Source organism: Microtus oregoni, unplaced genomic scaffold (genome assembly GCF_018167655.1).
Source record: "Microtus oregoni isolate MIOR12 unplaced genomic scaffold, Mior012 000010F_ref0000083, whole genome shotgun sequence".
Classification (NCBI taxonomy): Eukaryota; Metazoa; Chordata; class Mammalia; order Rodentia; family Cricetidae; genus Microtus; species Microtus oregoni.
This window is the reverse complement of record NW_024543069.1, coordinates 39,983,066-40,006,984: the sequence shown is the minus strand read 5'-3', so window position 1 is coordinate 40,006,984 and position 23,919 is coordinate 39,983,066. Positions and strand designations below refer to the sequence as shown.

Sequence of the window (23,919 nt, the reverse complement as noted above, 5' to 3'; positions counted from 1 at the left end):
ACCCACCCCAGGAAGCCAAGACCTGGAACCTTTACCATAAAAGCTATGGCATCCTGATCAAGTTGGTTAGGGTCAGTCCTGTCTCCATCCCAGGAGTTGCCAGATTTTGTGAAATAATATTTTATTTTTGCTTAGACAAATTAGACCCAGATTTCCCAGTATTTGGCTCCTCAAATAGGGATATCTCACTCTGTATGGCACCACTACCTCTGAGTCAAATATCTCAACCAACTCACCAGTTAAGATGGGGAAAAATGATGTGGGAATTTAAAACAATATACTTGAACAGACCACACATCTCCCCTGGTTAACTTCTGTGCTCAATATAAATGCAATCAAAGCTTACAGAACAGCCTACCACCAGCCAGCAACTATACAACACTCAACAGTCTAGGAATAACCACCCCCTTAGTATTCATCTTATTATCTCAATGATTTGTCTGCTGAACACTCACCATAGGGCAGTGACAATTTAAACAATACACAGGAAAACAAAATTTTAAAGAAGTATCATTCCAGAAACTAATCCAGGAACACAGTAATTTGTTTATGAAGAAAACCAGTGAGTTTCTCAGGGGTAGGAGGAGGGACCCAAAGGAGAAGCATAGCATTGTTCTGCCCAAAAGACCTGGTTTTATAAAGCTCTGAGGTGTATCCACACTAATTTATACCAGGATATTCTCATGTTGATCAATTTTAAATGAATCTGAAAACCTCAATAAAAATGGGGAAATGGCCAAAGGAAATGAGGAAGTCATTCACAAGAGAAAACGAGATAAGAAAGATCAGCTCCATGCCACACTAGGGGAGGGGGGCCAGTGAGTACCTAATGTTGCTTCTGGAGGTCATGTGACAGGGAGCCGCTGAAACCTTCGAGCTTGCATCTCTCACTTGAAAGCATCACTTACAGAAGCCTCTTTAAAAGAGAAGTAAACTGAAGGCCTAGCACAGCTCATCACCTCATTTATATTCTTTTCCTTTCCTATTTTCATGTGTGCACAGTGTGTGGAGTGTGGGTACATGTACGTGCAGAGGCCTGAGGTGGACATCAGGACTGGCTCTGGATTGCTCTTCTGCCTTATTCACCAAGGCTCTCTCAATCAAACCCAGAGCTCATCTATACGGCCGTCTTGCTCTGGCAATCCCTCCTCTCTGCCTTCTGAGGTTATATATTTATAAATACAGATATATTTACACATACCTTTTCATAGCACCTCTGACAGCCCTCCTTCCCCACCAGCACCCTCAACTCCATGGCCTAACTCAGTCTCTTAAAAGATACTTGAAAGAAATTTTATAGTGTCCTACTAGGGCAAAATTCAGCATGTAGCAAGACTGAGGTATCCTTGCAGGGCCCTAAGATACAGCAAGCCTGAGGGATTATGTGTCTGATTTTTGTCATTACTGACCCCTTAGGAGAAAGGAAACCCTGAGGATCAGAGCCCCCGCCACCTCAGCCCAATGCTGTGGCAGCTTTACAACAACCCCATCCTTGGGTTGGGAAGTTCATCCTTCTGCCAAAAGGGCTCAACATCTCCAAACACCATGGACATTGACAAGTAGTGAACCAATGGGCACAGAGTGTGGAACAAATTCTGCTATGAATCGCTGAGAGTTTGTCCATTAAAGCACCCGGTATTTGGAACTACTAGTTTCTGGAGAGAAAGACAAGACCTTACAGATGAATATGGAGTTTGGAAGAACTGTGTCTTATCCTTTTTCTACTTAGCTAGAATGAAGAGTTTCAGTGGGCAAATTCCCATTTTATAGAAGAAGAGGGAAAAAGACATGAGGGGTGGGGGTGAAGACTAGGAGGAAGAGGAAGAGATAAGATCATGTGGCCAGTGATGGGAATGGGTAGTTCACGAATAGGGATTCACCTGGCAAAGGCCTGGAGCAGGAAAGAAGAGAGGGCAGTGGCTGAGTGTGGCACTGTGGTACAATGCCAGACATCTAGGCTGCAAAAAGAAGGATGCAGAAGTAACAGATGTGGTAGGCTAGGTCGTGACCGTAGGTAAGTTAAGTGGCAGGCTAAAGAGCTAATGCCATCACGTACAAAATAGGATACCATGATGGGAAGAACATGGGGGATGGTCTGAACTTATTTATAGGTATTGTACACCCTTCCAATTCCATGTTCTCACCTATGAAATTGGCTATGGTAAGATTCAATAAGTGTTTATATACAAAGGGCTTACAACAGTGCCTGGCACCCAGCCACTATATAATAGCTGGCTACTGAAAAATATCACTGGTCTAATCATCCTGGAACAGCCCTTCAGAAAACTGCCAGCAGGCAGCCTAGACATGGGAGAGTCATCATGGACCTAATATTGCCTTTCCAAATTCAAAGCATCCCTCTATGAATATAAATGCTTCTTTTGGCTAAAGCTGCCGCCCTTCATGAAGAAATGTAAACCTCACTGGAAGAGGCAAACTTGGGTTGGACATGTAGCTTATGGTAGAGTACTTGCCTAGCCTGACCAATACCCAGCATGCACAGAGAGGAATATACAAAGTCTAATTTGGTACCTAGCCCACACGCACATGCACACATGTGCATGCACAATCATGCATGCACGTACACACACACACACACACACACACACACACAATACACACCAAAACTCCTGTGGCATGACCTTACATTACCTAGATTTTTATCAAACCAATGCAGCCCAAGTGGCAAGATACACCATTTATGATAAGATAGCTCTGAGCTAAAGTTGAATGGAGGAGAAGGAAGATGTGACCTAAATACATGGATGACTGTCGCAATGATGTCTAGGGACTTACTTCCAGATCCATCCTTGACTCTGGGCCCTTCAGGCTTGGCCTCAGACATGATGTTGGCATTGGCGTTGTTCTCCATCTCAATCACAAAGTCACTGTCCTCTTCAAACTCGGGGTGGCTGAAGATCCAGTCCAGCGCCCTTTCCAGGTTATGATTCTGAAGAAAGGAGAACCACAATGCATTCAGTGTCCAGGCCTCATCATGTCCCTAACCTTGGCACCAGGGGTCAAGCAGCTAGGCAGGAGGCCTGAGCTGACTGGTCCTACGCACCTCTGAGTGAGAAGCTCAGATCCTGCCACTCTCCCACACACACCCTACCACTCAGTCACCAGAAAATGAGCTCCAGAGTCCCCACTTGTCTTAGCTCAGCATTGTTGCAAGCTGGTGGGGGATGAAAAGGGCACAGGGCAAGGGCGGTGTTTCCACACGGCCCTTTCTACAACCACAGTAATTATATACACTATCTTCTCTGTCTTTTGCAGACGCTTCTGTAAGGTAAAGGCACCAATGTGCACACTGGGTTAGTGCCTCCTTGCCTCAAATACAGGAAAAATGTAGAAGGAATGAATGCCTAGGTTCACGGTTGCTCTAATGGAATCCCATATGGTTCAAACCAACCAAATGCAAAGTTATTTCCACCTCCCTCTGTTTGTGACAGTACTAACAAGCTAAAGAATTTGTTTGCATATAGAAACTTCAATGAAACAAGTAGGGCTCATGAAAATACCCAAGTGAGGAAAAGTCTGGTTGAAATAGCTTGAGAATTTTAGCCGGGTGGTGGTGGCGCACGCCTTTAATCCCAGCACTCGGGAGGCAGAGGCAGGCGGATCTCTGTGAGTTCGAGGCCAGCCTGGTCTACAAGAGCTAGTTTCAGGACAGGAACCAAAAAAGCTACGGAAAAACCCTGTCTCGAAAAATCCACAAAAAAAAAAAAAAAAAAAAGAAATAGCTTGAGAATTTTAAAGGAAAATTCCCATGCCCTGGTCAAGACTCACTATGTGCTGAGCAATAGGCCCCGGCAGGGACCTAGTCAGAAGAGGCAAAGGACCCGGAAGCAGACAGCCACTCAGAATGAGTTCTGATGGGGGAGGGGGGGCGTTGGGGGGGTAGCAAGAGTTCTTCCCCGACTATTAAACAGATACCTACACCACCAACCCCTTGCTGCACAGCCCCTCCTAATGAACTATGACAGTCATAACTACAGCAGAAATTCTTCTCTGCAGAGGGAAACAGTGGCAGAGAATTCCAAGAACTTTCTACAAGGGCCGTCAAGACACATTTCTCCAAGGTCTCGATATCAAAACAGCAAGATTTTATCTTACATGTTTTCTTACCAAGTCAGAACCCTGGCACCCTCTTTGCTCTGAAGCTGGCAAGCCCCAAGCAGATCTGTGAGTCCCACTAAGGAACGTTAAAGATCTTCGTCATATCACCCCAGCTCCACATCCCCTCAGGCCTAAGCTCGCCATGTGAGTCCCTCATTCAAGCAATTTAACTTTGTATATACTACATGAAAATAAATCTTCATGACGTGTGATGGGACACAGTCAGACAATGATTCAAAATGATCAAAGACACTGGGAGGTCTCTATTGCCAAGGAGCAAACTAGAACCCCCTCCAGCAAGGCCAGAATTTGCTAGCTCAATCACCAGTGCTCACCGTGGCTCGTAGGGCCTGCACGGCCTGATTGCGCTGAAATCCCATGGATGTGATGATAGCTACAATTTCCTCAGGAGGTTGGTTGTCCAGTCCAGTAGCACCAAATACAGAGGCTCCAGCCCCTCCATACCCAGGGATGGTCAGTGGTTCAGCAAAATCTGAGGAAAATAACTATCCTAAAATTTTTCTGGGTTTTTTTTTTTTGTCTTGAAAACAAACATTGTAGGAGTAATGTAGAAAAATATACAAAGTTGTTTAATCAAGGATCCTAGAACCAGATCTAAGGCTAGAGATGTAAGTCAGTTTAACAGAACTGTGAGGTTGGACAGGCCAAGGTCACATGACTTCCAAGCACCCCTTTCAGCCGGGAAAACAGCCTTTTCATCAAATGGTGCCAGGACAACTGGTTAGCCGCATATAAACCACGAAGACACAAAATCAACTCAAGAGAGATCTTTGTCTTAAGCACAGGAGCTAAAAGTATTAATTTTAAAAATTAATAAAAATAATTTTAATTTCTTTAAATTAAAAGAGAAAACACGGAAAGTCAGTCTTTGGGACACTGGGTTAAGTGATGATTTCTTATATACGACACAAAAAGTGTAATTCATCAAACAAAAAAGTAGATGTAGCACACACCATCAAAATTTAAAAAGTGTCCACTTAAAAGAAGTGAAGACAGGCCAGGCAGTGGTGGTATATGCCTTTAATCCAAGCACTCAGGAAGCAGAGGCAGGAGGGTCTCTGTGAGTTTGAGACCAGCCTGGTCTACAAGAGCTAGTTCCAGGACAGGCTCCAAAGCTACAGAGAAACCCTGTCTAGAAAAAAAAAAAGAAAAACAACAACAACAACAAAAGAAGTGAAGAAATAGTAGAACAGGAAAATATCTCTGGAAATTGTATCTAGAAACCTGTATCTAGAACTTAAAAAGAACTCTTAGAACTTAATAATAAAAAGGCAAAGAACTAATTATGCCCCCAGTGCTATCAGTCATTAGGGAAATACCTCTTGAAATCACCCTGGCATACCACAGTACACCCAGGAACCACTGTAAGGAAACAGCTAACAGTGAGAATTCAGAGAAACTGGAGCCCCCATTCAGCATGGGTGACCATATGACTGAGAGTTCAGCCACTGTGCAAAATTGTTTGACAGTTTTCAAAATTTTAAACAAAGAACTACATCAATTTTGTTCAAGAGAAACAAATTATAAATGCACAAATGCAAAAAAGTTCATATTTCCAGTCACATTAATAAACGCCAAAGAATAGAAACAACCCAACTGAGTATCATCTATGATGGAAGGACAATAAATTGTGGTATGGCTATACAATGGGATACTATATGTCCGTTAAAAGGAAGCACTTTCATGCTACAGCATAAGACCCCTAAATATACTATGAAAAGCAAGAGAAGCCTGACACAAAAGGCCTCTTCCATTCACACGAATGGTCAAAAACAGGCAATTCATAACAATTGTAGGATACCCATAAAGTAGATTAGTGAACATTAGGCATTGGAGAGAGCAAGGACATGGGTGAGACGGTGTCATAGTTAGGGTTTCTGTTGCTATGAAGAGACACCATGACCACAGCAACTCTTATAAAGAAAACGTTTAATTGGGGTGGCCTGCTTATAGTTTCAGAGATTCAGTCCATTATCGTCATGGTGGGACATGAAGGAATGCAGGCAGGCATGGTACTGGAGCTAAAAGTGCTCTATCTTACAGGTAACAGGAAGTCAACTGAGACACTGGACAGTTTCCTGAGCATAGGAAACCTCAAAGCCCGCCCACCCAGTGACATACTTCCTTCAGAAAGGCCATACCCACTCCAACAAAGCCACGCCTCCTAATAGTGCCACTCCCTATCAGAGTATGGGAGCCAGTTACATTCAAACTACTGTAGATGGCTCCAGTCTATAGCATTTCTTTTGGGTATACAAAACTTTTCTAGAATTAGACAGCTGCTTAATTGTGATGTGACTAAAATCCACGTGAATGTACCCTTCTGACGGATATATAACTGACATCTTCAGAAAGTAGATGAAACAAGAAGCTAAGGAGAGGGCCTCCATTTCTTCAGTTTTCTATTTCAAACTTGAAGTAGACACCACATCTTTCTAATCTTTTGATCAAAAGGCGTGGACACCTTAAAGGAGGAAGTTATTTCAAGAAAGCTGTTGATTAAAAGATTAAGATGGTGACTTTGCTCAAACTGCAGCATTTTGCCATCTGAAAACTCCTCTTTAGGGATGTACCCTTGGGAATATGAACCCCAAAGCGCTCCCATATTGCTTGCCACTTACCAGGTTCCTCCATGTGCACGATAATCCAGTTGAAGGCCACCTCGGCTCCCGTGTTTCCAGTGAAGTACACAGCCTTGCGGCAGGCTTCCAGAGGGAAGCCCATCTCGGCCAGCTGCATCACGGAGGATTCGTCAATGTCTGAGGCTGCAGAGCACAGCAGAATACCCCACCGTGAGAAACAGAACTTTCCGTTCCCGCCTTCTCCACTCTTCAACCCCTTATCTACAGACTGCCTGAAGTCCATTGCATTGGGGCTTAATTTGACTTCTTTTTATGCCATCTAACGATTGAGCTATTCGTGAGAAGAAATGGTATTATTACCTCCGTTTACACATGAGGTGACAGGGACATACAGAGCAGAAAATAAATTCTTTCAGCCCACACAGTCCCCCACCCCAAGGACTGCTGGCTCTCAAGCCTACATTAACCCTCCTGAGCCATAAGGCCCACTCACGCAGCATGTTGTTGGCCGAGATTTGTTGCTTATTCAACTTCTAGGCCCTTCCACCCAGGAACAGCTGCACATATCCAGCACAGAAAACTTCTTTGCTAAACTATCACAGAAAAGCTTGTCACACTAGGGGGCTGAAGAGTTAAGAGCAATTACTGCTCTTCCAGAGGGCCCAGGTTCTGTTCCCAAAGCTCACACATAGTGGCTCGCAACCCTCTTTAACTAATTTCCAGAGAACCTGACACCCTCTTCTGGCCTCTGTGGGCATCAGACTTTCACTTGGTACACAGACATGCAGACAGAGAAGACATCCATATGTATAAAATAAAAATAAACCAATCTTTAAAACACGTCACACTAGTAACAAATGTAAGACACCAAAAACATTTTTAAAGATACCTACGGTCTATCAACTGGTTCATCAGGCGATCTGAAAATGAAGGGACAGGTTATAAATGAGAGCTAGCCATGGCCAATAGTGTTAGAAAAAAGAAACCGCATCAGTCCAGGACATTCCCAGACTCTCTCACTCTTGGTTACCCCCCCCCCACACACACACACACCACCTGAAAAACATAGTTCATTACAGTAATAAGGGAAAACAGTAGGTTTGGGGCACTTAGACGCAAATAAAGCAAGAAGTTCTGACATCTCAGTGAGCTAAATAGTTTCAATCCCTACATTTATTTCTAAGAACACTGTCTACTTGCAAATCAAGAGTCTGTACTGAACATTGTTGATATGAGCAGTAAGAAAAACTATTCTGAGACCTCCCTGCCACTCACCATTGCCTGTCTGTAAGCCCTTCCAGGAGCCACCTGCCACCAGGACCCCAAATCAATGACTCGGAGTATATGTGTTTGAAGTGTGCAGTGCGGCCATGCTTCGTTCCTATGTGTCTAGTCGATGACCTCACAGGGAGCAGATTAGTGGTGGAATAGTGACTACCCGTGGCTGAAGGAAGGTGGGAGGCAGTGGGCATCCTTCCAGTAGAAGATGGTACCTTTTGAGTCATCAAGAATGACTATAGAATAGTGACTACCCCTACTGGAGGAAGGTGGGAGGCAGTGAGCATTCTTCCAGCAGAAGATGGTACCTTTTGAGTCATCAGGAATGACTATAGGGGGACTGATGTCTGGAAGTTCCTCTTCTCCTGGCTGTAAGCCCCTGGCTCTGAGGTGGCTGATATCTAGTAGGTCTGGCATATCAATAGAAACATCTGCAAAACAAAAGATTATGCTCATTGGACTCTCCAGAGTCCGCATACAGTTCATTATAAATCTGCTGAAGTTCACTGCATGCATGCATCTAGGCAGCCTAGAGGAAGCTCAGCACAACAGACTTGTCAAGCCACAAGGTTAATGGAAGGCTCAAGGAAAGGGCAGAGAGTGGTGGGACAGAGGTGTCACACTGGACAGCAGCAGGTCAGAGAAGTCAGTGATCACGGACTAGCAGCCAGGCTACCCGCGGTCCAGATGCACTTCATTTTGTGCTTTTTAAAATATGTACGTGATTTAATTTTTTAAAATATGGATATAAATTTAATTTCAAAAACCATGGAGCTGCAGTACATTTTCCTGTGTTAACCGTCTGAGCTTCCCTTTAGCTTATTCTGGACAATGATGGCCTCTGTGACCGTTTCACACTGACCCCACTGCTCTGGACTGCCCCAAACATGCATATCATGCATATGGGAGAGGAGGACGTCTTTCTGAACTATGTTATACAATAGGCTGTGTGTGTCCACCGTGACAGTAGGCTGTGTGTGCCCACCGTGACAGTAGGCTGTGTGTGCCCACCGTGACAGTAGGTTCTGTGTGTCCACCATGACAGTAGCCTGTGTGTTTCCGCCATGGCAACAGGCTGTGTGTTTCCGCCATGACAGTAGGCTGTGTGTGTCCACCATGACAGTAGGCTGTGTACTCCTCTACCCAGCAGCTCTTCTATCCTGCATGTTCCTTCCCTGCCCCTGTTGCACATTTGAGTTTGTGAACTCCTAATTTATATTTTATTCAGATCATACGAGAAACTGTGATGATTCTAAGTTACAAATGATAAAACTCAAAACAACTTGACTGAATCTTGTGTCTACCCCTGGGTGCTCTGGGAGAAAGACAAAACCCTCTTGGCTCAGTGGCATTTGACCTACTCAGACACAAGATTTCTAAATAGCACCTGAGACTTGGGGCTGCACCTCTGCAAACAGGAACAAAAGTGGGTTCAACTCCAATTTTAGGGTTATGTCCTTCAGGCCCGAGGAATAACTGTCTCCAAATGATGACCAATACGTAAATCCTACTCAAGACAGCAAAGCGGGCTGGGCATGGTAGAACATGCCTGTAAACATGGAATTGGAAAGATCAGAAGTTCAAGGCTAGACTCCTCTACACGGGAACTTCAAAGACATTCTGAACTACATGAGATCCTGCCTCAAAAAAACAAATTAAACAAGTAAGCATAAATGTAACAATAATTCAAGAACATAAGCTAAGTTTGAAAAGTTAAATTTTAAGGACCAGTAGAACCAAACACAGGTCAGGCATACAACATTGATACAACTGTTCCTGAAAGGAAAGGTTCAGGCCTTCCTTGAGATTCCTTCAGTCAAAAAATCTGATTTCATTTTTATTCCTTCACAAAAATTCCAAGAACAACAACAAAAAGAAAACTGTCCAAAGCAGTCAAAAGTTTTTCTTCTCAAGTATCTAGTCGCACCCCCCCCCCGCAAGAAGTCAGTAGGGCACACAGTGATCAGTGCCCTGCTCTCAGATCCCCTCTGCACCCTAACCTCCTCTGCAAGAAAACTAAGGGTCTCCTGGGAATCAGGAATAGCCCCACACAAAGGACGAGCTGTCACTGTGTGCCCACCAGCCGCAGGCTCCCTAGGAAATCACCCTGGCTGGGTTCCATCCTCTTTCCTGTCCCCTTCCACCAGTGTTTGGATGACTCCTAAGATTTGCAATGCTAAGTTGCAGAAATGCTCAAACACAATCCCTAAGAGATTGGCAAACAGTCTAAAGTCCTTACCTGAGAAGCTATCAAGGGCAAAAAACACATCCTTCCACCTCCTGGAGCCACTTAAGACCTGTCAGATTCAACCCTGGCAGTGGAGGAAATGGCCTTTATGCCTTGTCTGGAAACTAAGCCTTCCACAGTGGCCATGGGCCTTGCATATGGGTGAGAATGAAGTACCATGAAGCCCAAACCACATTCTTCATTCTACTGTACAAAGCAACTGTTTCCATGTGGCTGTTAGTAAAAATCTGTATGATTTTGATGAATGTCAGGGGCACCCGCTGTGTTCAGAGGCAGGGGAAGGCTACTAGGAGGATGCTGTATCGTGCCTCCTTATACCCCAAGTGTGGTATGTCGACTAGTCATGGTAACCTAAGGCTGTGAGTCCAGAGAAAAGTGGGGTGGGTTAGAAACACAGTCTCTCAGCCCACCCTGCATCTGCCAGTTAGCATCCGCATTTCCCAAAGGTCCTAAGTGACAAGGATGCCCAGTTCCATCCAGGATGCGCCACCGTGAGGACCGCACTTTCCCTCTAAGAGCCCGGTCCCTCCAGAGCGCAGCCGTGAAGGGGTGGTCAGCATGTGGCATTTCTTATTGTCAGTATTTCTAGCAGGCTGTGAAACCAGAGAAAGGTGGGAGTGACAGAGAAACACTGGAATGGGCGTGATGAGGGCAGGGGTCCTGACGGCCTCTTTCACATGCCATGTCTTGTTAAGTGGCTCACTCGACAGTTTAAGCAAAAGCATGCAAAGGATACCTACCAAATTTTCTGGGAACCCAGTCAAGACCAAAAGTGAACTTCTTTATCTGCACTACCAAGTATTCAGGGAATGAGGCAAAGCGAGATGTTCTGGGGAACACAAGAGGGGGAGGGGAGATCAATCAAACAAGGCAGAAAGAAAGACGAATGCAGTCGACAGCGCACTGGCAGCTTTGTCGGAGGCGCCTGGCAACGCCAAGGACCGCCCTGTGAGGAGGAACTGGACAACAGTCAGGTGCCCGGCTACTCGCCACTCGCTCCAACCTCCTGGCCTCTCTGCCAAAGAAAACGCTGATGCAGGCCACGTGAGCAAGGAGTGCAGCTGTTTCACAGCGAGCGCTTGCTGCGACATTTGGAAAAGGGCTTTTCAGCCGTTTGGTTTCCCAGCATTCTTGCAGGGTTTCCGTGTATGTACTGGTAGGTGTTCTCAGTCAAGCATGCTCTGTGTCTGTGACATTCCCCAGATGATGCAGAGAAGTCCTCCCGGCAATGGGCTGGTAGAAGGGAGGCGGACCAGAATTGGGTTTAGGCTGACCTTACATTACTGCGCCTCTTTAAATACCCGAATCTCAGGTAGCATGAGTCCTACAGATAGCTCTGTTTGGGAGAAATTACCTAAAGTATCTAAACCTAGGTCTTGCCTTTTAAAGGATTTTGGTTTATATGTACGAGTGTTTGCCTGCGTGTATGCATATGCACCATGTTTGTGTCTGGTGTCTGCAAAGGCAAGAAAGTGGGGCCCCATATCTTCTGGAACTGGACCTGAAAGTGGTCATGAGCCACTATGTGGGTCCTGGGAACCAAACCCTGGTCCTCTGCAAGAGCAGCAAGTGCTCTTAATTGCTGAAGCATCTCCTGAGCCCATTAAACCTTACATTTTAAAACTGATACATGTTAATTCTGAGTTCACTTAAAACGAAAGATCCAATGTCCTAGGCTTGGGTTTCTCACTTTTACACATAGACTAACTATTCAATTTGTACATCAAATTCATGCCTTTTTTCCAGCTCATTTAGTTACCCATCATTTCCAGCATTCAGTTCTATTTGGCTGTCTATATAAACAGAAAATGAGCCGCCTAATTTCTCGGTCTTTTGGTTAAAATCAAGTACAGAAAATGAGCCATGGATGGTACCGTAGGTCTGTTTTAAAATAGAAGATTCTGAGCTGCCGCCTCCAACCTGCACCTTTTGAATTAGAACCACTGCCTTCTTTTTGGAATACATCTTTTCCCAGACCGCACAAGGCAAACATCAACTTAGTACTGCCCTCTACTGCAGAACAGTAGACACAGCACAGGCTGGCCATAAATAGCAGAAAGGTGTAGCTTTGGGGCTTCAGAAGGCTCTGCAATTCACTGCAAATCTGGGTAAATCACTGGCCCATCTAGAAGTGAGCTTACTCATGCATCTGCCATCAGTGCTCACACTAGTGCAGAACCTCGGCTGTGCAGTGCTCACACTAATGCAAAACCTCAGCTGTGCAGTGCTCACACTAGTGCAGAACCTCGGCTGTGCAGTGCTCACAGCTAGTGCAGAACCTCGGCTGTGCAGTGCTCACAGCTAGTGAAGAATCTTGGCTGTGCAGTGCTCACACTAGTGAAGAACCTCTCGACACACCAGACAGTACTGTACTAAGAAAGAGAAGTGAATTCTGCCAGCCCTAAGGTCTTGGACACTGAATTAGGCCATCACTGGCCTGTATTCTCCCCCAGACAAGTTACATAGCCTGCTGTGTCTCAAATTCTCCATCACAAAGACAGCAGAAGGGAACAGGCCATAATGTAAGGCAGCTAAGAGGTTGGTCCTGTCAAGGAATTGATCTAGGATTATCCTGGCTCTTGGAATAAACTTATAGTCCCTTCAGTCAGGTTCTCTGGTTGTCTGAGAAGCCTCAATAAACATCATTCTCACAGAAGTGAGGACAAGACCTCCGGTTTATCAAAACCAACAAAATTCACCCGCTGCTGCAGCATTTTTAACTGATGCAAAAATAAAAAGTTATCTTCTAACTGTTGGATGGTGTGTGCGAGAGAGGGTGGAGAAAAGAGAGAGGGTGGAGAAAGAGTGGAAGGAAGAGAGAAGGAGATGAGAGAGAGAAACATGTTCATGTGTACGGACACAGCAGGAATGTGTAGGCCAAAGGCCAACATGGGGTAACTGCCCTTCTCACTCTCCACTGCCCCCTGGAATCTTCCTGCATCCCCGCTCCCCAGCACCATGTACACAGGCACGCATCACCATGCTCAGCTTTTGACACAATGCCCTGAGACCAAATGCAGGTGGGCTCTCTCCGACAGGCAGGCTCTCACTCTCAGATTCTTTACTGACTGAGCCAACGCCCCTGCCCCGGAGCTGCTCTTCTCATTAAATCAGTGACATGCCAAGGGGGAGTCAGGAGCCACAGTTGCAGACTCTTATGCTAAAGAGCTGTGTGAAAACAGAGTCATGGCAGGGGCTCAGTCTGATGTTGGGACAGAGGATGGGGGAACCATGGAAGACGTGACTGGTACAGGTAACTACCAACCTCAGTGTACAAGACGGCAGAGTAAACTGTCTCCACGTTTCAAAGACAAGTGTCTTCAAAACCCAGGCCCTAAACCCAACCACACTTGGAGAGACTGCTCCATATCTCTCTGTTCAGGTTCCTCGAGAGAGAGGTAAGAGTTTTCACTCATTAGCAGCAGTTTGAGGACATCAAGTTTACAGTTAAATCCAACAATGTCATAAACGGTGCTTTGTGAAAGAAGAATGAGTAAGTATAAACAAAACTTTTGCATGGTCTTTTATTCCTAAACCTAATCTGTATAGCTTTTCTTAGAAATGTATACATTTTAAATAAAGATTATCAGAATATAAATCTAAAAAATCTGTATGAATATTTAATTTACCTTTTTAAAAAGCTGCGGGAATTAAGTTAGTCAGGTGCTCAGAACAGGTCTTGGCACTACTATTGGGTCTGCAGTCACCTGACGCCTGGTGTCATTATTTAAGACATCAATTGCTCACTTATTACAGCTAAGGCTAAATGCTATGGAGACATTTTATTAAGGGAAAAATAAAAGCCACAGTGACTAAAATGATCTGCTCCATAGGGTTAAAAACCTGCTAAGTAGAAAAGAGTACTAGTCGCTTTCTACTAAATGCGCTAAAAATATAACTAATCAACCACACGCAGGCCACGTGATCCAAGGCATCACGTGGGCGCACACACACACGCGCACACACACACACACGCACACATGCACACAAAAGGTCACAATGACAATAGCGACACCACCCATCCTAACTACTGACAGAGACCCTGCAAAGGACTTGTCCTCAGCTCCCTTGGACCTCCTCAGTTCTATAAATAAAATACTTCTGTTATCAGTGCTTTATGGATAGGAAACAGGGTACTGGGAGGAGAGTCCTTTGGCCAAGGTCACAGTGCTGCTGACCTGGAGAGTCTGCTCTGAGCCCACTGCGCTCATCTTTCCCGAATGACAAGGAGGAAATGAAATCCCTCCACAGCCACATTGGCTCAAGGACAGGAGCTGGATCTTGTCCCGCTCTCTGCCTATTGTGAGCAGTATATTGGTGGGTGAATGGATGTTCCAAACAATACCAGTCTTCCCAGACACGGTCTGTTAGGATCATTTACACCAGTGTTTCTCAACCTTCCTAATGCCTCTAATCCTTTAATACAGCTCCTTATGCTGTGGTGACTGTCCCCCAACCATAAAATTATTTTGTTGTACTTCATAACTCTGATTTAGCTACTACAACAAATCATAATGTAAATATCTGTGTTTCATTTTCCAATGGTCTTATGTGACCCCTGTGAAAGGGTTGCTCCCAAAGGGGTCGAGACCCACAGGTTGAGAACCACTGATTGAAAAGCTCATTGTTTCTAGGTCCATCCTGACCTACTGGTGCACCAAGATCAATCTACTCTTTGCTTGTTTGTAATGCAGAGGTGTGTGTGTGTGTGTGTGTGTGTGTGTGTGTGTGGTCTACGCTGACCTTGATATCTCTCAATCGCCCAGATTGCCCATGAACTCAACCATCCTCCTGCCTCAGCTTTCCCAGTTTGGGGATTACAGGGATGTACTACCACACCTGGCCACCAAGGATACCTTATGCCTTTTCCTGGATGTTCAGGCTCTGGGTCTAACGAAAGGAAAATTCAAGACCTCACACTAACAAAATGTCAGTCAAATTATAGCCTACATGGCTAAAAATAAATTAATTAAAAATAATGAATTCCCAGAAATTCACTAGCTGGCTTTGCCAAATGCCAAGATTAGCATTTGGAACATTATAAAGTATAATAAGGAACACTAATCATGGCTACATATGGACATGCGTATAACATGGTGGTAACACAGATAAATCTGGGTTAGGAGTACAGTCAGACCAGGTCATTCTCCCAAGCAGGCCACTTACCGGCCAATTGCTTCTCTTTCCAGTGACCTCTCTGGGAAGTGGGAGACTAAAGGAGCCTACCTCACACCACTAAGAGCATTTTAAAAACTTGGGGGTGGGAGGCTGGGCTATAGCAAGACCCTACCTCAAAACACAACAGAAATAATAATAAAAGATACAGCTGACAGCAAGTTCATCACAAGCGCCTCAGGAAATTGTAAAGGGTGGGTATTTTAGGAGCTCTCATCTTTTTCTGTCCCACAAGGACTGTGTCTTCATATAACAACAATTGTGATACAATGCTAATTCTTTTCACACCTAGAAAAAGCATATGCACTCTGAGGAGATAGCTCTTTAGGGACCTGGGTTCAGATACCCAGGCATTGATATACTCAATCATTCCCGTGCCCTCACAGTGAGGTGCGAGGTGGAGCCATAAGAATCCCTGGAACTTGCAGGACTGGCTGCCATATGGCTGCGATATGCAAGGACAATAACAAGAGAGGCCAAGGTTGTTCTCTTCCACATATACCATGAGGTAAGTATGTACCTGTACACATTGCACATGCTTGCACACACACACTTACACACACACACTTACACACACACACACACACACACAATCAGCAGTCCCTATGATAAAACTTACCTAAGGACAGACCGCTGTTAACAGAATGAATGGCTACTAATCCCCATCTGCACGAGGATCTTTTCAAAGTTAATTTGATAAAAAATGGGGCTTTTGTTGCATTTTGTTTTACTTTGTTTTGTTATTTTGGGTTCTCTGATTTCGCTCTGAGGTATATGGGGACTGGAATTTTGGAGTGGTTGTTGTTTTGTTTTGTTTTGTTTTCTGCAGCACTGGGAAACAAACCCAGGGCTCATACACACCTAGCAGGCCCTCTGCCACGGAGATGTGTCTCTAACTCTTAACCTTTGAAATAAATGGTCTTATTTTCCTGTTTCTGGCATGTGACATCTAACCTGAAGCAAACAGGATCCTGAAGGCTCTGCAGACAGCAACCAAGGGCAGGCCTGCGTGCCAATCAGGCTGTAGGGGAAAACAGCAGGGCAGCACGGCCCTGCACGCTTCACTCTGTCAACTCAGACCTCACTCTCGCCCTTCAAGAGGAGGCCAAAAACATTCCCCAGAGACAAGCTTCCAGCAGCTAAGAATATAGCTGGCTGATAGCTTGCTTGTTTAGCATCTATGAAATCCTGGGCTCAATCTCCAGCACGGAAGGGGAGTGTAGAGGAGGAAGCAGACTTCCCAATTAAAAGGAAAACAGGGAGAACTGGATGGACATAACTCCCAGTAGCCCTTTACTCTGTCTCTGTAAGCGCTCTTTCCCCCACTCAAGGGGCAACCTGAAGAGTGTTAGCAAGCACTGACTCTATCAGATCATCAAGTGGAGAAAAGACTGCATGGACCTAACATCATATGAACATGACGCATCTCCTAACTGGGCCGTAAGGGGCTCACCATGCAAACGCTCATGCCCACCTAGCATGCCCAAGACTTCCCCGAGACGCACACGATCAACCAAGGCCTATGCCAAAACATAACTGTAAAACTACAACATACTGCTCCAGGGTTTACATATCGAAGGCTGCCATGAGTGGTTTGGGGATTTCTTTACCAGTAACCATTCTTGCCATGTGGGAGCCAGGGTGTTTCTCAACCCTACTCTTGTGGCAAGAGAGGGAAAAAAAAAGGCAAATCTCAACTGCAGAATAAACCTCAATTTTTCTTTTTTTGAAATACAAAAGGGGGGGTGAACACTCCCCCACCCAGCACATAACCAGAATCACAGGATGGACTGTCCTATTGGTCAGGCTCATCGAGTGAGACGTGAATGACAGCTACAGGTGACCATCGCAATCCATCCCACCCTCATGAACAGCATCCACAAACTCCCAGAACACCCAGCCCCCTCTGCTGCCTCTGCCCCCACGTCCCCCAGGGACTGCCAGCCCTACTCACTTCACCCCTGCAGACTTGGCCTGCAGGGCACTGCTCCAGAAATCCTCCACGTTGTCTGGTTCGGCAAAGGCCTGGAGGCAGGCACTGAAGGGGATCTTGGCTCGCACCAGCTCGGGAAGGGGTCTTCGGTTTGCTTCGGCTTCTCTTCTCATCAATTCATAGGCAATCAGCTCATCTGAGGAAGAGCAAGGAAGGAACCTGCAGTGGTCGCACTTCTCTTGGGCACAGAAGCCACACCCCTTTGGGTGGTCTATTTCCTTATAGGTCAGGATTGCTGCCTGTCGGTCTGTTCCAGAAGTCTGCCCAAAGACCCTTCCCAAGACTTATAGGCTTTGTGGAGTCAGAAATACTTTTTAATTCTATTTTCATATGTTTGCTTGTTTATTTATTTTTGAAACAGGATTTCTCTGTGTGGTCCTGGCTGTCCTGGAACTCACTCTGTAGACCAGGCTGGCCTTGAACTCCCAAAGATCTGCCTGCCTCTGCCTCCTGAATGCTGAGATTAAAGGTTTGAGCAACCAGTGCTCAGCTATCACTCCTATTTTTCTTTACTCTTGCTTGTTTTGCTATTTCATTTTGAGACCAACAGGAAGGAACTGAGTCCAGATGCGACAACAATGACTCAGGGACCTACTGTTCCATTTTCCCACCCTCCAGTGGCCCAAGTGCTGCTCTTCTACCGAGTCACACCAGAGTTTGCAGCTGTCGGGGAACCAACAGCTCTCCTCTCCCCAGGCCCTTCACTTCCCTGACAAAGAAACTAAGGCCACTGAGAAGCCTAGACTTAAAGGCCTGGCCAACAAACACAGATGAGGCCCAAAAGAGATATAACCCCGATGCTCGGGGTTTTTCAAATGATTGGGTGCTTGGTTGGGGAGGGACTGCCAACTTTAAGTTGTCTCAAAAAGAACATGGCCAAGGGAAGGAGATAAATCAGGACTGTCAGCGAGCTCCAGACAATGGTGAGAATTGGTGTAATGTGCTTTCTGATTTGCTTCCTCCAGCCACTGTGACTACAGTCATGGGTCCCACAACGGCATGAGGTTAAAGGGAGCATGTGTCTAAGCCTGCCTTCATCCACCAACACCATCCTGGAAATACAACCGACCCTCAGAAACAGCACCCAGTCCACTGCTTTCTGGGGCAATAATAAAAGGAAAGAAGTGAGTGTGCTGGGGATCCTTGAGGGACCAGGGATCTGCTCCCATTTTGACACTAACTGCAGGTAAAACATCACAGGTACTTTGAATATCATTTCCTTTCCGGTTGATTATTTCACAATAGCAACAACAATAACAAAAATCCCCTCCTAATAGATTGGCTTATGCACATACATATTTCCTAACCCCCTCTGAAAAGCTTTTAAAACCCCTTCTCAGCCAGTGGAGCACGCCTTTAATCCCAGCACTCAGGAGGCTGAGGCAGGCAGATCTCTGTGAGTTCAGGGCCAGCCTGGTCTACAAGAGCTAGTGCCAGGACAGGCTCTAAAGCTACAGAGAAACCCTGTCTCGAAAGCCCACCCCACAAAATAAAAAACACCGTCTCTGTCTACCGTCAGTTTACACAGTTTACAACACAGTACTTCTATCTAGCCTGCAAACGTTAAATGTTACGAGAAATCCAGAAACTAAACTACATGCCTCCTTTCTTTTCTTAAAAAGATGACCACTCATGTAGCGAATGGAGACCACAGGACTGTATTAATGCTTTTAAAATGCAAACGGGTTCACTCTGCCTCGCCCTACCAACTACATCGGTAAAGCAACTGCTCAAGTGGGAGCCTGATGCTTCCCTGACAGCGGAAATCATCACAAGAGGATCCGGATGGCAGCCTTGCATGGAGGCCGCTTCTACAGTGACGCCTGCTGGGCCCGAGTGCTGCTGCTCCTCCTAACCCTGTAGCTGGGGTTGCGGTAAGCCAACTCATGCAACTCTCCTCATTTTGCATTTACAAAGGTCCCTCTGCACACCATCCTCACACACACACACACACACACACACACACACACACACATCCTATATAGCATGTGAATTCCCTTTGAGAAACTGAGCACTGAGACTCTCAAACCAACATTAATTTTAGAGAACATCTTTGTCACGGAGGCTGACAGACCTGAACAGAACCTGTAAATCTGAGGTGAGCAAGGAAAACCAATTGTTCCTTCCAGTGGCTCAGACTGACAATCAACTTGTCAGGTTCTCCCAGCATCTAGGAGGTAAAACCTCCAGGCATAGCCCTCGGGGATTATCTAGATTAGTTTAGCGGCTGACCAAGCCTGTGAGGGATTGTCTTGATTAGGTTCATTTGAAGGGGAAGATCCACCCTAAAAATGAGTAGCCCCATCAGCATCCTGAGTGCATATGAAGAAGACGGCAAGCTGAACACAAGCTTCCTCTGCTTCCAGGTTAGAAAGAAATGTAACCAGCTCCCTTCACCTTTCGACACAACTTTCCTGTAATGAAGGACTACATGCTGTAACTTCGGCACAAAATAAGCCCTCCTTCCCTCCCTTCCTCTGTTCCTCCCTCTCTTTCTCCCTCTTTCCCTTCCTCCCTTCCTCTCTCCCTCCCTTTTTCCCTCTCTCCCTCCCTCCCTCTCTTTCTCTCCCTTTTTCCCTCCCTCCCTTCCTTCCTCCCTTCCTTCCTCCCTCCCTTCCCCCAGTGACTTTCATCAGGCACTTCATGGAACAACAGGAAAAGTAAGACAGCCCTCACTCTCAAAACGCAATAAAGCACACACTCCACAGCCTTCCGTATTTCAGATGATGGTCAAGAATCTAAATGCAACCCAAAGCTGTATGCATGCATAGACAATGGAAATAATTTCATCTTTAAACCACCAGGACCATCACTTCCAATATCATAATTAACTCCCCTAAATTGTAGCAATAGGCACTGAAAGAGGAAATTTTACAAGAATGGCAGGTAACCCAACATGAACAATCCAACAGCCATTTTGCCCTTTTCCTCTCTAAGACAAAACTCTAAGGAATACCATCCATCCCTCCTGCCTGGGAAGAATCAGATCACACTGACAGTATGGGAAGGAGCCATGCCCTGAAAGGCTACATGATGGCACTCTCCTGCATTTCAAAGTCCAGGCATTCTCCTCTTGGGCCTCACTGTTACAGAGTGCCCTGCCTGCAAGTCACCTCTCAGGAGGCCTGCCTTAAAGACTCAGGTAGAAAATCTCTAATTCCACTTCTAACACCCAAAGATCCATTTCCATCCAGCTTATACCAGAGCATCTTTTCAGTGTCATGAGAGAACCCTACCCACATCGCCACAAACAACATAACTGTGCTGACTGCAGCCTAACCGTGCGCCCCATTTCTGGGTTCAAAAGCAGCCCCTGTCCAGAATCCTCTGCAAAGGCCTGCATGATACATTTAGCCACCTCCACAGACAGTCACATGGGGATTTGGAAAAAATGAGAAGGGCCGTGCAACGCAAACACAGCCCCATCCATCCCAGTGACCGGGCACCTTATCCCTGGGGCAGGTCTGCCCGCAGGGAGGCACACATGGCTCTTTTCCCACCCAGGACTGTTACCTTTGTTGGTTGCTGCCTCCATGGCTACAGGTAACTGCATCAGGTAGTCCACCCTCTCCGTATAGCGGACCTTGCGGGTCTGACAGCACTGAATGCGCTCTTCCACCAAAAACCGGAAAACATCACTTGGGTTTTCTGAGCCAATGCGATTCCTCTGAAGGTCAGATAGAACCAGGTGAGCGGATACAGGGGAATGAAGCCGTGAATAAAATATAGCACAATGTCAACTACGATTCAGCATCAAGATCTTTCTTTATGGAGCATTTTTTTTCTGGACATGAGAGTCAACCAGATTAAGACACTGTGATTTGGGGAATGGGGGGGCGGGGAATGGGAAAAGGGGAGGAGGTGAAAATTTGCAATAATAATAATAATAATAATAGACACTGTGATTTATATAGTGTCCCCAAATGAGGGGTTGGATAAATAAATTCAAGTTCACCTGTGAAGTAATATTACAAAGTCATTAAAACCACAGAAGACAGATAGGTGTTGATGGGATTAGAAGAAATAAGGAAGATAAGCTAATGAATAGAAAGAGGAAAATCTACTGTCCTGGGGAAACAAGATATGTTTGATACAGTTTCAGATGCACTTAATGTAGACTATAGACAAATGAAGAAACCATGCTATATTAGGGCACATGAGGATATGGCAATAAGCTAAGGAAAACCCTGCTCACACCCAGAATTCACACGCAGTTGGGAAAAATACTACTCTCACACCCAGAATTCACACGCGATTGGGGAATGACTGAAGGCTCAGCTGCCAAAATGTTAGCCACAGCGCCTGCTATTATGACAGCTCTGATTTGCTCCTCTGAGTTTTCTCCCTTTTCTGTAAAGAACACTTTCCTAACCAAGGGGGAAAGGCTGCTATTCTGTTCTGTTTAAGGTGAATTCTTCATGGCTTCCACAGGATTCAGCTCTGGTGCACCAGCAGCGTGATCACCTGAGTGGTAGCGGCTGGATATCAGAGACCTGGAGGGACTCTCAGGGGGCTCTGTGCAGAGGCCAGGCACACCCATCACACACACAGCGTGAAAGCCATACAAAGCCGGCAGCATCTGGAACCCGAATGTGAGAGGCAGCCACATCAAGTGCCAGGGGAGACAGCCACCGGGAGGCCCAGTGAATGACTGATGTAAAGAAAAGGGGCATTTCATTTCTTCATGCCACCCCTAGAGCAGCTGGTGCATGTCTAACTACTCTGTGGGACACTCTCCGGACTTACCTCTACCAGATTGACCAGGTGCAAGAAAAACTCCTGGGCATCTTGCTGTCTGTTAGAGGAAAATTCTGGATGGCTCTTGCTGACAAAGGCCTTGAACATGCGTGGGGAGATCCCGTTCTGTTGAGGCTAGAGTATAAAGACAAAATCATCTTCTGTAGGTGAAAACCTACCTATTACTCTGCTAAAGAGACATAGTAATAAAATGACTCCTAGTGACATAATGGTGTACCCACCGGTAAGAGCATCACTCAGCCCACGTCAGAGACACCCCTTGCAGTAGGCAGTAATTCCCACGGAGTCCCACAAGTGACAATGGCAGAGAATGACAGACTTTGTAGAGTACCCAGTCCTAAACAGGACCAATGCGCATATGAACTCACAGAGACTGTGGCAACACAGGACCTGCACAGGTTCAGACTAGATAAAATCCCAGCACTGAGAGAGGAACGTGGACACGTGATCCACCTCTACAAAGAAACTGTCTGCACGATCCTTGCTGATAGAGAAAAACCCGTTTTCTTCAGCAGAGCGTCACTAGACAGATACAGCAACACTCTAGGAAACACCCTCCCACCACGAGTAGTCAGCAACACAAAACAAAGTCCATGTTTTGCTTTGTTGGTTGGTTGTTCTAATGGACTTTTTGTTTTATTCTGCTTTGAAATTTTGTCTTACTGGTTTTTTGTTTCTTTGACTTCTGTTTTTTATTTTTGTCTTTTACTTTAGGGAAAGAAGGAAGAACACGAGGTTGGGTAGGTGGGGAGGATCTGAGAGGTGTCAGAGGAGGAGAAAGATTATGATCAAAATATATTGTAAGAAATAAGGATATACACAAAAACACTAAATTAAAAAAAAGAATAAATCAGCAGATAGCACTTCCATATACATCTGAAGCCCGAATGGCAAGTGGGTGTGGCCTAACTGTAATCCCACCTTTCAAATGAGGAGAAAGGCGACCATGACAAGAGCCAGCATCAACAGGGATGTAGACATGGCTCTCTATATAGGCTAGCTCAGTTGGCAAAGTATTGATCTAGCATGCATGAAATTTGGGATTCCATCCTCAGCACCACAGAAAGCAAGTGTGGTGGGATACATCTGTAATCCCAGCACTCAGGAGGTGGAGGCAGGAAGAGCAGAAGCTCGGTGTCATCCTTAGCTGCGCAGCATGTCTAAGAATCACCTGGGGTCCATAAGACTGTCTAAAATATCTAAACACACACACACACATATACATACATACATACATACATACATACATACATGGGGGAGGGAGAGAGAGAGAGAGAGAGAGAGAGAGAGAGAGAGAGAGAGAATCTTTATGTGAGAACAAATTGGGACTCTTCCTGTGGACTCAGAGATCAGGACAGTGGGTGCCAATGCTCCACTTTGTTAACAGGCTTGAGGCCCATCCTCATAGAACATGTGACACAGTAGCCAAATGTCTTAGCAGACTAAAGATGCGCTACAGAGGGGAACCCTGGCAGAGAGGAAGAGTTCATAGGGCCAGGGAGGTGACCGGGTGGCTAAGAGCACTCACTGCTTTGCCAGAGGATCTGAGTCCCCACACCAGGCTTCAGGTAGCTCACAACCACCTGTAACTCCAGCATCAGAGGAGCCCCACGTCGCTGGCCTCTGCCCAAAACTGCACTCACAAAGGTTGATTACTGATGCCTGTCAGTGCTCAGAATACTCGAGGGAATGAATTATGCTTTCCTCTCGACACAAAGATGCAAATTTCTTTTCTTTTCCTTTTT

At 45.7% G+C, this 23,919-nt stretch overlaps 1 protein-coding gene across 3 annotated transcripts in view; it reads right to left on the bottom strand.

Moving 5' to 3' along the window:
* Nucleotides 1-23,919, bottom strand: part of Usp13 (ubiquitin specific peptidase 13) — a 110,342-nt gene that overhangs the window by 12,849 nt on the left and 73,574 nt on the right. For all 3 annotated transcript variants that reach the window (XM_041659014.1, XM_041659015.1, XM_041659016.1), the window contains 9 exons: nt 22,163-22,288; nt 20,930-21,083; nt 17,378-17,552; nt 10,989-11,077; nt 8,309-8,431; nt 7,616-7,642; nt 6,762-6,905; nt 4,455-4,612; nt 2,797-2,950 (listed from right to left, as the gene is read on the bottom strand). In XM_041659014.1, the coding sequence (XP_041514948.1) occupies nt 2,797-2,950; nt 4,455-4,612; nt 6,762-6,905; nt 7,616-7,642; nt 8,309-8,431; nt 10,989-11,077; nt 17,378-17,552; nt 20,930-21,083; nt 22,163-22,288 (1,150 nt within the window). The remainder of the gene's footprint in view (nt 1-2,796; nt 2,951-4,454; nt 4,613-6,761; nt 6,906-7,615; nt 7,643-8,308; nt 8,432-10,988; nt 11,078-17,377; nt 17,553-20,929; nt 21,084-22,162; nt 22,289-23,919) is intronic.